The 14,907-nt window shown below is 35.1% G+C and overlaps 1 protein-coding gene across 1 annotated transcript in view; it reads right to left on the bottom strand.

Moving 5' to 3' along the window:
* The window catches only part of LOC143254923 (polycystin-1-like), a 106,266-nt gene that overhangs the window by 60,775 nt on the left and 30,584 nt on the right, over window positions 1–14,907 (bottom strand). Inside the window, exons 2-3 of the mRNA XM_076509834.1 lie at window positions 7,466–7,490; window positions 1,474–1,662 (exon numbers count right to left, since the gene is read on the bottom strand). Coding sequence (XP_076365949.1) covers window positions 1,474–1,662; window positions 7,466–7,490 — 214 coding nt within the window. The remainder of the gene's footprint in view (window positions 1–1,473; window positions 1,663–7,465; window positions 7,491–14,907) is intronic.

Raw genomic sequence — 14,907 nt, 5'->3', positions numbered from 1 at the left:
TATTCTGTGACGTATCAAATAATCTATTGTTCTTCAGGCTCAAGAAACACCGAAACTTCGATCTTTAAAACCTAAAGTTTACAATCATGGAATCCCACTATGGTATATAATTATATTATTATTTATTTTTAAAATTTCTTATTAATTGTTAATAATGTGATTATCATATATAAACCTAGTGGGCAGCTTTGTAAGCTTGAAGTTGAAAGGGCTATACACTTGTCTAGAAATTGTTATATTAAGTATTTTCTGGATAAATACTGCTCTTAGTGGTTACTAACCTTAAGGAAACTTTTTTACACCGACCTGTACTGGAGTTTAATCCATTTCTACAGATGCATTTTTAAACAAGCTAGAAAGCTGGATTATGTTTGTTTATTTCTTCGTGACAAAAAGTTTCCACTTTCCAACATCTATTCACGATGAACCTTAAAGATGTTCTTGGATAGGCCCAACAGAGATTCTAAATATCTTATTTTATTCAATTTGCTTTCTTTATTTTTTATTACGAGTATGGTAGCCGTTTAATATTTTTTCTTATATCTACTTCGGTGCACACTCACTCCGTTCCGCCATCCACGCAAAGTGAACGCGTTAAATGTTGTGCCTGGCGCGAAAACTTTATTATATTCTAATATTGATAGTTAACTCGAGACGAATTGATTACACAAAGTTATCTACATATATTTGCTACAAAAGCTGCAGTAACTGTCGAACTACAGACGAAGTCTATCAATATGATAAAATCGATTTGCCGTGATGGACAGAGCACAGACAGCGTATTGTGTAGCTTTAATTTCAAACATACATGAATAAGATAGGTTCCACAAACAAAATAAACTCTGTAGTTCGTGGTTAAAGTTTACTTGTATAACAAACACTAATGAAATAAATTTTTATTTGTTTCTTTTCTCTCTTCCACCCCACCCCTCCCATAATTTGTAGTCCATAAACTTAAGAAATAAAACTAGGGAAAAAACTACATTTTGTCTCCAGGTTTGTTTCTTTTTTATCTCTTAACTGATTATTATACTATTAGTCTTGATACAGTCGAACCGCGAAACGTTCGCTGAAGTAAAAAATAAATAAACAAATTAAGCCAACGTATCTCAACTGCGACCTCTTGATGACTAGTGGGACAAGAGATGCCCTACAAAACTTTTTTTTTAATTAATCATTATCTGGAGAAGAAAGATAGTGTTTTCTTGTCTAACTTTATTGCCAAAATGAATTTTTCAATAGATACAGCACAATCTGCCGGGTAAAAGATATAAAAATAATAGCATTATACCTGTTTACGAGACACCCCGTCCAACCCACATAAAACTATTTTAATCACACAGCTTGAAATCGGAATAAAATTGGTAAATTAAAACCTTTGTATTGCTTCGATGAGTTTTTGACTGCATTTATGTCAAACTGAAATGTTATTTCAAAATTTCCAAAATTTGAATCAATAACATTTGATGTTACCTCTTGGATTTTGTGCACACAAACAAACGAATTGTCCTTGAATGCCAGCATAGGGTAAGGACAAACCAGCACACTGAACTTTACAAACGTCAACGTCCACAGGTTTAGTGGGGTCGTAGCCACCAGGTGAATAGGTGAAAAAGGTGGCAGCTTCTAGACCGTAACACCCTCCGTTTGTCAGAGATGTCACTGAAGAATATGAATATATTTTTAACAAATTAGGCCTACAACAAAAATGTTTTCCCCTGAAGTCCAAAATCAATTAATATCTTCGTGACATTCTGCTAAAGAAAAATATTAATATATTTTTAACAAATTAGGCCTACAACAGAAATGTTTTTTCTTCAAGTCCAAAATCAATTGATATTTTTGTAAGATATTCTGTTAACGATCTTAGCTAACAGCTAAAATATGTTTCTTTGTCGTCAAAAATTGAAAAATAACTTCATTAAATATTCTATTACGAAACTAACCCTACAACTAAAATGTATTTTATTTATCGCTGAAATAGAATAATATTTTCGTTAAATATTCTATTACGAAACTAAGTCTACAACTAAAATGTCGCGCCAAACATGCTCGCCCTCCCAGCCGTGGGGGCGTTATAATGTTACGGTCAAGCCCACTATTCGTTGGTACAAGAGTAGCCCAAGAGTTGGCGGTGGGTGGTGATGACTAGCTGCCTTCCCTCTAGTCTTGTACTGCTAAATTAGGGACGGCTAGCACAGATAACCCTCGAGTAGCTTTGTGCGAAATTAAAACAAACAAACAAACTATTACGAAACTAAGCCTATTATTAAAATGTATTTATCGCTAAAATAGAATAATATTTTTTGTTAAATGTTCTATTATGAAATTAAGCCTATAACTAAAATATTTTTCGTTTGTCGCTCAGAGCGATAAGACTGGCGATTTTTAATGCTAAAAGCCATATTTCGATTTATTTCCCTTAACAACAAAGAACATGAAAAGAGATGAGCATGAGTAAAAAGTGATCCTAACCTTACATGTAGAGTTAGCCATAACACTTCAGGTTCTAAACGAACCATACAATGTAGTTATAGTCGTACATTTTTGAAAGGAAGTTTAATGGACATCTGAAGCAAGTTTTTGTGGTCAGAAACCACATACGGATAATTTCAGAACTTTGCTCAAAGTCTTACACTGAAAGTTTCTGTCCGCAAAATGTCATTATATGTAATAAAATTACCATACATATAATAAAATAACATTATATGTAATAAAGTAACCTTATAAATAATAAAGTCACGATATATATAATAAATTACATTGTATATAATAAAGTTACAATATAAATTCACATTATACATAATAAACTCACATTATATGTAATAGTCACGAAATATATAATAAAAGACATTGTATATAATAAAGTTACATTAAATATAGTAAAGCAACATTAAATATACACTGCTGGCCAACATCTTAAGGCCAATAAACATAAAGAAAAAATATGCATTTTGCGTTGTTAGACTCAACCAGTTATTTGAGTAGAGTTTCGTAAGATGAAAATAAGAAAAGGGAAATAAAAATAAAAACCTTTTTGGCATTTAATAGGTAAAATGCGAACACTATGAAATTAGCCTAAATACTAGCTGGTCAAATGTTTAAGACCACACTGAAACGAAGCGTTAATCGGTAAACGCGTAACGAATTTAGTCATTTGTGTTCAAGCAATAGCGTTGTTAAAATCTTTTATTGGCATCTCCCGTGTTGCATTGGGTAAAAACATGGCAAAGGCTAAAAAGTTGACAGAGTTGGAACGTGGGAGAATTGTCGAGCTGCAAAAGGAAGGTGAGATTGGGCGTAGTAAAACTGCTGTTGCAAATTTCTTAAAAGACCCTGAGGGATACGGAACGAGAATTTCAAGTGGTCGGCCCAAGAAAATTTCGCCGGCGTTGAGCAGGAGGATTCGACGTGTTGTCCGACAAAACACCAGCCAATCTTCGAACCAGAATAAGGCTCTTACGGACGCAGATGCAGCTCAAGAACAATAAGATGGCATCTACGAGAGAAAGACTTTAAAAACCGTAAATGTCTTCAAAGGCCACGCCTCCTTTCACACCACGAAACAGCTCGGTTAAACTTTGCTGAGAAGCACCAAACATGGGACGTAGAAAAGTAGAAGGAGGTTTTGCTCTCTGATGAGAAAATTTTAACCTGGATGATCCAGATAGCTTCCAACTCTACTAGCACGATAAGGATATCCCACCGGAGACATTTTCTACACGACACAGTGGAGGAGGTTCCATCATGATCTGGGGTGCTTTCTCCTTCCATGCAACAATGGAGCTTCAGATTATAAAGGGGCGTCAAACAGCAGCTAGCTACATTGGCATGTTGAAGAGAGCATCCTTATTGACTGAAGACCCTCGCTTTTCTGTAAATGACTGGATCTTTCAGCAGGATAATGCTGAATCCACAATGCCCACAGGACAAAGGACTTTTTCATGGCAAATAATGTGATTCTTTTGAACCATCCAGCATGTTCGCCCAAACTAAACCCCACTGAAAATTTTTGGGGGTAGATGGCAAGGTAATTCTATAGAAATGGGCGTCAGTTCCAAACAGTTCATGATCTTCGGGAAGCCATCTTCACCACTTGGAATAACATTCCAGCCAGCCTTCTGCAAACGCTTATATCGATCATGCTAAAGCAAATGTTTGCAGTTATTCGCAATAAAGGCCATACAACTCACTACTGAGATCTCTTGTTGGGCATTTCCTACCCTGTTTAGGACTTCTTTTTGGTATGGTCTTAAACTTTTGACCAGCTAGTATTTAGGCTAATTTTATAATGTTCACATTTTCCTTATTAAATGCTAAAAACGTTTTTTTTATTTTCCCTTTTCTTATTTTCATCTTTCGAAGCTCTACTCAAATAAATGGTTGAGTCTAACAACGCAAAATGCATATTTTTTCTTTATGTTCATTGGCCTTAAGATTTTTGCCAGCAGTGTATATAATAAAGTAAAATGTATAACGTTATTTTTTTACACAGCCCTTGCTAGTATAGCTGTATGTCTCCGGATATACAACGCTAAAATCAGGACTCAGCAGATAGCACAATGTGGCTTTACTACAAAAACAAACACAAAAAAAAATTTACAGGTAAGTTTTTATTGTTAAACACAAATAATGAAACAAATAAAAACGCCAAATCGATGTTATAAAATATTTATGTAACGACGTCTTCCAGTGGGTCAATAATAAGTCTACGGACTTACAGCGATAGAAATCGGGGCTTGATTTACAGCGTGAACCTTCACGTGAGAAGAAACTTATATAGCGACAGTAATGTTGAAATAAAGTAAATCACATACGGGTGTTTTTATTTTGTGCTGATTGGTTTGAATTAATAGACGATAGAATGAATGCTTTTTTATTTCATCAAAGGTTTCTGATAAAGTAAGAATTAATAATCCATGATGACGAGAAAATCCACTTGTAGAGAAAAATATATATATAAAAATGGCTGGTATGAATAGAAAAAACTCTGTGTAGAGGAGCGAACAACGTTTTGACCTTTTTCGGTCATCGTCAGATTCACCGAAGAAGGTCGAAACGTTGTTCGCCCCTCTACATAGAGTTTTCTCCATCCATACCAGCCGTTTTTATATATAAAGTAAGAATTAATTATGTGAAAAGCGCTGATGTTCAAACCAGCCATTAATTAAGGTGTAATGAAGCTTTATGTGACTTTACGTTTTGATATTATTATGAACATGTTTATTTACGAAAAGTAGAATTACGTCACCCGAAAACCCTAACATTTAAGGAACAATTTACACAACTGACAAACTGCTATTTTAATATTTACAAGTATTCATAGATGGCAGCATCTTCGATGTTAGTGATGAGTATATGGAGTTCTCCCAAACTGATATAACCCAAAAACATCTTAACGAAATTGTCAATTGAACTGAATGGACTTCGCTTGAAATTAAACTTCAAGATTAAACATTTTAATGCTAGGTTTATTTATGAAGTATTAGACCATTTCCTGTTTGTGATTCGTGGGAATTTTATTCAATGATTAGACATACGACAAGAGCTGAAAGGAAATTTGCTCGTTAATGACAAAGAGAGACAATCAATAAACTTACAACTTTACTGTCTAACACTTAGGTAGAAACACAGCATATAAATAAACTTAAAAATAAAGCTGTAAGTTTCATAGTAATTATAGACTTGCATGCAACGATATCTACTGAAAAACAGATCTAAATATATGAGCTTGTTTTCGAAACAATGTCTTGTTTCTTTGTGTTTCTGTTTTCCTTAAATAGTAAAGCCACTTCAAGGTATCTGATGAGCCTACTGAGTGGAATCGAACCCCTGATTTTAGCATTGTAAATCCGTTGTAAGTCTCTCTTCTCACATATTCTATCTTCTATTGACTTCTGTTTTGTCATTACTTGTATGGTCCAACGGTCAGAGAAATCGTTTTGCAGTCTGAGGATCTCTGAATATTTTCACCCTTCTAGTCGTGAGAGTATTATAATTTTAATATTAAACCCACTATTCGTTGGTAAAGAGTACTCTAAACGTTGGCGGCTGGTAGTGCTGAATATTTTCCTTCCATCTAGTTTATCACTTCCAATATAGGGATGTCAGCGCATTTGTCCGTCGAGTAGTTTTGCGCGAAATAAAAAAAACAACACAATATACGGTTTGATTAAAAAGTGTTTTTTAGGCTCAGAGATATAATTATTTGTGACAAAGAATTTTACGAAGAAGATGTGGATCCGTGAACAGAAAATGCGATATTCGAATTAGCATCAAGTTGTTCAAAGCCGTAGTTACGGATGTGTTATTGTTTTACAGCATTTCTGTTTTATTTATTTGTTTGTCGAATTTGGCGTGAAGTTAATGGAGGGTTATCTGCGCTAATCGCCATCAACTTAACAGTAATAGACTAAACGAAAGGTGGTTAGACAAACCTTTCACTACCATCTCTTACACTTCTTTTTACAAACGAAGAGTGGAATTGACCATCACATTAATACCATCACAGCGACACTCGGTGGTTGGATTCCAACCCATGACCCGTGCATTGCAAATAGAGTCCGAACGATCAGGCCACATCAGAACGTAAGTATTGTCAAATAAATAAATCAGAGCGAAAATAAAAGGTTTATATTTCTCAGCCTCTGAACTGAAACATAAATCAACGAAACAGAAAAGAATGTTTAAATGATTTAAAATAACTGTAATTATCGTTCTTTTACGTCACAACAAAAGTGCTCGACCTTTCAGCCGTTGGGGCGCTATAAGGCACGATCAATCCCACTATTTGTTGATAAGAGTAGCCCAAGAGTCAACGGTGAGTGGTGATGAGTAGCTAGCTGCCTTCCATCTAGTCTTACACTGCTAAATTAGACAAGGCTAGCGCAGATAGCCCTTGTGTAGCTTTACCCAAAATAAAAACAAAACCATTCTTTTGTTTCTTTATTTTTGGATTTGGCGCAAAGCTACATGAGGGCTATCTACGCTAGCCGTCCCTAATTTAGCAGTGTAAGACTAGAGGGAAGGCAGTTAGTTATCACCACCCACCGCCAGCTCTTTGGCTACTTTTTTACCAACAAATAGTGGGATTAACCGTTGCTTATAACGCCCCGCCCCCCCTGGCTGGAAGGGCGAGCATGTTTGTTGTGACGAGGATTTGAACCCGCGACTCTCGGATTAACCATTCTTTTACTTTTAAAATTATTAAGGTAATAAAAAATTTAAAACATACAATAGTGTGAAAAATGAATTTAATACATTTTAAAAATTGCTAATACAATATAATTATTTGTAAACAAAATACAAGAATAGAATCGTTTGTCAGAGTTTGATACAGATATCAAAAAAAAACACTATTCATTTTGCATAAATATTTACAACTATATGAAGGCACTCGGTTAAGCGTACTTCCTTCATCAAATTGTTCTGAACGAATAAAAGTTACAGTAAACTAAAAACCTACCTTGGCTTGCCACAGTTAGGCTAAGCTGCATGAAAGAAAAAAATGTAGTGAATCATATAAATAGATAACTAGGAAAAACCTTTTTTTAAATGGCGAATATAAATATATCTGACATGCTGAACAAGCTTACCTCCGTCGTCAATGTAACAATACTATAAAGACCTAGAAACTGAAAACTACATAACTACCGTTCAGTTCTATCTTTGGTCATATAATCTCTACATATATTAAAAGATATGCGTTCCGACTAACAGAACATATATATATTATTATACAATAACTACGAATATATGCTACAAAATATCTCCTGACAATATATCGTAATTACAAAGTCCTCGTCACACAGCGGTAAGTATGAAGACTCATAGCTCTCAATAACGGATTTCGATAATACAATTAGTCTACTTTATAACTTTGCACTTAACAACAAAACAAACAAACAAAGGTGTAACAATCACACGTATGATTCACAAACCGAACATATATATTTACGTATATGACAAACACACATGTATTGTTTAACAGAATTGAAAAATGTCTTCCTGGCAGAATACGTGAAACCGTGTAGTAAACACACGTATCCAACGATGTTCCCCTCACGATCACAATTTATTTTTGTCGTAAAGTAAATGCATGTATAATTTTAACTTAGCAACTATTTTTGTCACAAACAGAATGTACCTACTGTTATATAACAATCAATATTTGTCTGAGAAGGAATCATATGCCGTGGACATCTTGTAAGATTCAACGTCAGTGATATCATTGTTCACTGCCAGAGTTAAACCCCAAACTGCATCTATTGCTTTATTAATAATATATTGTTGGAAGAAAATTTTTCAAGTAATGATTGAGGTTCCAGCCACCCTCAACGTTTTAGTTTTACTATGAATGGACCTCATCACTAGAGAACCAAGTGACGCATTATGGTTCAGTGATGTTCACCTCCTAGATCTTATGCGTCCTGCACAATTTTTTTTTATCCAACTCGTTTAACTTGTCGGACCTTCGCTTCCTCCTACTATATCCTGTTGTAATTTAACTCGTCCAACTTTCTCACCTTGTCGGACCTTCCCTTCCTCCTACTGTATCCTGTTGTTGTTTAGCTCGTCCAACTTTGTCACTTTGTCGGACCTTCCCTTCCTCCTACTATATCCTGTTGTAATTTAACTCGTCAAACTTTGTCACATTGTCGGACCTTCCTCTTACTGTATTCTCTTGTTGTTTAACTCGTCCAACTTTGTCACTTTGTCGGACCTTCCTTTCTCCTACTGTATCCTCTTGTTGTTTAACTCGTCCAACTTTGTCTTCCTGTCGGACCTTCTTTCCTCCCACTGTATCCTGTTGTTGTTTAGTTCGTCCAACTTTGTCTTCCTGTCGGACCTTCTTTCCTGTTACTGTATCCTGTTGTTTAACTCGTTCAACTTTGTTTTCCTGTCGGGCCTTCTTTCCTCTTAGTGTATCTTGTTGTTCTTCTATGACATATTTTCTGTTCTAATTCAACCTGTATAACTCTATAATCTTACAACTCATGCTTGAGAATTGCATTTGGCAGCACTAATTGGTAATTTTTCCCTCTTTTCCTTCTCAGGATGATATTACTTTGACATTCATTATACATTTTACCTCGACCTTTGGAGTATAACGAATCTACCGTTATACGTTTATTTTAATACCATCGCTTGTTTCAATATGATTTTTTTTTATTGTAACGCGTATTGTTTGATGTGTATTGCAAAATTCCCATCTATTCCCTAAATTTACAGAAGATTCTCTAGCGTATGAATCAACAATGTATTAGGAGTGAATGTTATACTTGTGACTGACTCTATTGTTTTTAAGTGAACTTTTGAGAGCGTCTCCTACAAAAGTTTACAAATAGACTCATCAAGAGATAAACGAATATTACTGGACACCTGCAGTCAGTGTGCTACAGGCTTTGTAAGATATAATTATGATAAACATTTATTAACCGGAAAACTAAAAAAATTTGACCAGAAATATTTATAGATTTCGAATATTACAAACCGTTGTTCAACATCAGTTAATTAACTCAGAACGTTAGTATTTCAACAAGTAAATTAAATATCTTCATCGGTAAAAAGACAGCGGTGTGAGGTCAACCAAGCTAGCTACCTCAAGCGAGGTGTGATAATATCAACTCAGAATTAATTTGCTCGTAGTGGACATGGCTCATAGATAGAAAATTTAGTTCTAGATTAGGTATAAGATTCAATATTGTCTGTAAGTTTGTGAAACTGTTGTATATAAATTATTATTAATAATCACCGTTATTGTATATTGTAATGTTTTTGTTTGTTTGTATATTAAAATATATTTATGTTAAAAATTGTGTGTATTATTCTTGTTGGCAAATATTATAAATTTTAATATATATTGTGTGTGTTTTTTTATATAGCAAAGCCACATAGAGCTATCTGCTGAGATCGCCGAGGGGAATCGAATCTCTGATTTGAGCGTTGTTAAATCCGTAGACCTACCGCTGTACTAGCGGGGAACATTAATACATATTAATATTTAATTAACTTCTAAATTCAAATTTCAAGTTTTTTTTGGTTGTTTTTTTAAATAGTAATACGCTAACACACGTAACATATTAATTCGGAGACTCGTCCGAAATAAATGATAATACATAACAGGAGGGACTGTGGTACACCTGAGTTCCTCTGTTATATTTCATTTATCAAAAATACCACTTGGTTTCACCACGCGAGTTGCTCTTGTTTCCAGCGGCTCTTGTTAGAAGCACGAGCCATATACACATTCTTCCTTTCTCGCTGTCCTAGGCGGACCAAAACCGCACCAAGAGGTTCTACTGAGGCGTGAGTCACCCTGTTTTCCACTATTTTGATCTGTAACAGAATAAGTACTCCTTCGATTGTTTATCTATGTAAACTCGACTTCTGGTGGCTCAACTCGAATCTCTCTGCGAACATTTATTGAAATTTGTTGGGTCAGTTTTTCGGAACAGTTTGTGACGTCAAAACACCAGACCGACAGATGGAGGTACGATTCTGCTTTACAAAACAAAACACAAAAAAAACACTCAAATTCTTAGTGGTAAGTGTGGTACTACAGAAATACATTTACACGTTCACCAATTCTACTTGTAAAACGTCTTTGTAAACACACATTACTGGGACTACATTTATGTGATGTAACACCGGTCGATATATTTTTCTTCACAGGAAAAATAGCAACAAAACCTATAAAACTCGGATATTAATACCTAATTCAGGAGGCATAATTAGCCTGCACGGTATCTAAGTGCAGCGTTTAGTAAAAACTAATTACATATGATTAATTGTTAATATATATCCATCGATAACAGGACTAAACTCATTACATTCGTGGACATGACTTGAATACAACCGGTTTTAGGTGAATAAAACTTGAGTTTCATAATGAACCCCTTTGACGTTAAAATAGTTAATATCTTAAAGACCAAAGGGAGTTCGTGACACAACCAACTCTAACACAGACAGACTCACCCGTACACCACAACGAACACTAACACAGACAGATTCACCCGTACACCACAATCAACACAAAGTCAGACAGACTCACCCGTACACGACAATCAACATTAAGTCAGACAGACTCACCCGTACGCTACAATCAACACTAAGTCAGACAGACTCACCCGTACACTACAATCAACACTAAGTCAGACAGACTCACCCGTACACTACAATCAACACTAAGTCAGACAGACTCACCCGTACGCTACAATCAACACTAAGTCAGACAGACTCACCCGTACACTACAATCAACACTAAGTCAGACAGACTCACCCGTACGCTACAATCAACACTAAGTCAGACTGACTCACCCGTACACCAAATTCAGTCATTGATTCTCCAACATTTTTTGTACTTATCGTAAACATACATCAGTAGCGCAGTACACATTAAGGTAAGCCGTGCTAACCCTTATTTTACAAACTCAGGTACTTTCTGGATTGCACTTTGAGGACATGGAATGTATTATAAAAGTGTTGGTGTATTTGGTCAGAAAAGTAGCAGATGTCATCAACTATCTGGCTTTTTATAGTCCGCATTTCAACATTCAGAACAATTATGTACAGATAGTCCATCAGTTTAACATTCAGGACAGTTATGTACAGATATACCGTCAATTCAACATTCAGGACTGTTATTTACAGATAGTCCATCAATTCAACATTCAGGACAGTTATGTACAGATAGTCCATCAGTTTAACATTCAGGACAGTTATGTACAGATTGTTTCTGTGCAGATATGTAAGAAAGTTTCAAAACGAGTAATGGACATTAACATTTGACACCAACTACTAAATACACCTTGGAATACGACGCATCCCTTGACGTTTATCCAGTAAACGTTAAGCGTCTCTGTAGTTTTAATGAGGTAAAAAACTTTTTTCTTTGAGGATTTTATTACCCTTTGGTTTTCGAAGCTTACATCCCGTTTCCAACCTTTACTAAATTATTTTTTAACGAGTATATTAACGGTGTAATATTATACTCTCGAGTAAGGTGATCCCAAACAAACACTAGTCACGTCAACTGTTTAAAGATCCACATTTTAATTTAAGGTAGTTTAGCTAACTTGTTCAAAGGAAATACCGTTTGGAAACTTGAAAAGATGAACGAGGTAAATCAAAAATGAGTTTTTCCAAACTGTCTTTACGTTCGTGTTGTTTCGCTTGTACATTAGAAAAAGTTCTATTAAGTTCTATAAAACGGACAATATTATACAACGACAGAAAGTGAGGTTGAAAATATAAACACCTAACTTAATGTGTCGGTTTTAACGTTATTACAGCGATCAAAGTTTGAGTTTTCTTTGATCATGTGTTTATATGTGAGCTAACACATCTTGAACTCACAAGACATCATATTATATACCGTACAAAAAATATGATCTTTTGTTATATTACAAGTCGTTAAAATTTGATACAACGCAAAACAAACTAAAAAGTCCATTTCGTAATTTCATTTTAATTGTTTACTAAATTAACATGATACGATATACGGCACATATTAAGTTCATTAACTTATAATAAAAGAACTCTGGTCAGATATAGTAAGAGAAAGGTGTGGTATGTAATAATAAGGAACGTGATATGTAATGGAATTATAGATCACGTGTAACAAGAAGGATCGTGGTATGTAATAAAACATTATGAAGGCACATTAACATATTTGTAACTCGACTAAACTTTGATAACATAATTTGCATAACGTAAACAAGCAGAGGCTACTATAATATCTAATGTTATAGTGAGTTGTGGATCAGAAGATTCAAGGCTCGAGCCGCGACGTTGCTAAAGTTGTTTCGACTTTTGAGCTTTGGGCACGTACTACTTGGTTTAAGGAGTCAAATAAGGCCCTTGAGACAGTAGATGCTGTGGACTGACTGTCTTTACATTTGTCAGTACTTGGTAATTCAAAATAAGAGACGGCTACACTTAACCTATAAATTTCTAACCCAATCATTTGACCGATGGGCGAATAATTAATTATTCTCGCTAAGAGAGAAAAACACCTTCTATTCATAAATAACATTTAACTATAAGATGAGATAAAACACCTCTAACGAGAAAGAACTATAAATCATAATCATACCTCAGCCTCTAGAGCAGTGGTTCCCAACCTTTTTTATGCCCCACACCCCTAAAAAATTTTAATATGTTCTCGCACCCCTCACGGTAATTATTTATTTAGGACAGTACCTTTAATATAAATAAAAAACTGAAATGTTATCTCGCATCCCCTGGAACGCTATCGAGCACCCATGGTTGGAAACCACTGCTCTAGAGCTACTATCCTATCATTTTCTACACGAGATTTGGTTAAATATTAATACAGTTTGTATCTAAAGGCGACTGGTATGGGTATTAAAATAGAGTAGAGAACAACGTTTTGACCTTCGAAATGTCGATCCCTACTTTATTTTAATACCCATACCAGCCGTCTTGAAATACATTTGTACTTCAAGTGGGTTTATCGTCATCACGAATTAATAGTTTCATTGGTTATAGTAATTGACTATAGAATTCAAGCAGCAAAAAAGGACTTTAGAAGACATTAAAATAAATTTTAGTTATGACTGAATCTCTGTTGTTGAGGACCTTATTATAAATACTTTTTCTTGTAAATTAAACTAACATAAAAGTAAGAAACCAACCAGGTATTTTGGACTCTACGAAACGATGTTTATAAATGTACTTCAAAAGCCTCATGCATTAATCTAGAATGTTTTTGTTTCTTTCTTTTTTAAAGCTATTTGAGAGCTAACTCTGACATCCGTCCCTAATTTAGCAGTGAAAGAAAAGGTAGCAGGTCAACAACACCTTCCGTCGACGAATAATGGATTTGGTTTGAATTTCGCGCAAAGCTACAAGATGGCTATCTGCCCTAGCCATCACTAATTTAGCAGTGTAAGAATAGAGGGAAGGCAACTAGTCATCACCACCCACCGCCAACTCTTTTGCTACTCTTTTACCAACGAATAATGGGATTGACTGCAACATTATAACACTCTCACAGCCGAAAGGGTGAGCATGTTTGGTGTGACGGGTATTCGAACCCGCGATCCTCGGATTACGAATCGAGTGCCTTAACCACATGGCCATGCGGGACCACGAATAATGGGATTGACTTTGGCATTGTAACGCCAATGTGGCTGAAAAGGCGAGTGTGTTCGGTGAGGGGATTACGAGTAGATTGTCTAATGAAGAGACTAGAATTCAATGTTCGATTTTCTCCCTTACTTTAGAACCCCTCAAGTGGCTCATCTATTAGTCAGAAGGCTTATAATGCTAAAGAAACGGGGTTTCGATACCTGTGGTAGGCACATCACAAACAACTTATGCTTAGCTAAAAAAAATTAGTTTACAGCGGCTGTTTAAGTAACTTTCTTAATAGTTTACGAGTTTTCTGCTTTAGAAATGAACCCTTAAGAAATCTGTTAGTATTTGTTTTCTTTGTTTACTTGTTGTTAAACACAAAACTACACAATTGTCTATCTGTGCTGTACCTACCACAGGTATCGAAAACAGACTGTTACCAATATGTGCCCTTTGACTTACCAATGAGCTCCTGGGGGGCACATTTGAACTGCCGTAATTTTCCATTGACGGAATTAGACACTATTCAATAGAGATTCAGAAGAGACAGGTCAAAACCCTAGAATGTTGTTCAATATTAAGCCTAAATTAAAATCCATAAAGGTATTTATACGTCGGAGTTTGATATAAAACCCAGAAATTTAATTTATTATGAAGCTTTAAATCAACAGGATTTCATTTAGTTTTAAAACAGGTTTGGTGAGGTTAATGATTACATATAGAATTGTTTCACGGGTGGCAGCTGTTAGATATTCAATTACTGTAACTGATTGGTTTTGTATATTTATATTATTGAATCTAAAGTTT

This window comes from Tachypleus tridentatus, chromosome 7, assembly GCF_004210375.1.
Source record: "Tachypleus tridentatus isolate NWPU-2018 chromosome 7, ASM421037v1, whole genome shotgun sequence".
In the NCBI taxonomy this organism is placed as follows: domain Eukaryota; kingdom Metazoa; phylum Arthropoda; class Merostomata; order Xiphosura; family Limulidae; genus Tachypleus; species Tachypleus tridentatus.
The sequence above is the reverse complement of the archived record's forward strand: the minus strand, read 5'-3'. Positions and strand labels throughout refer to the sequence as shown.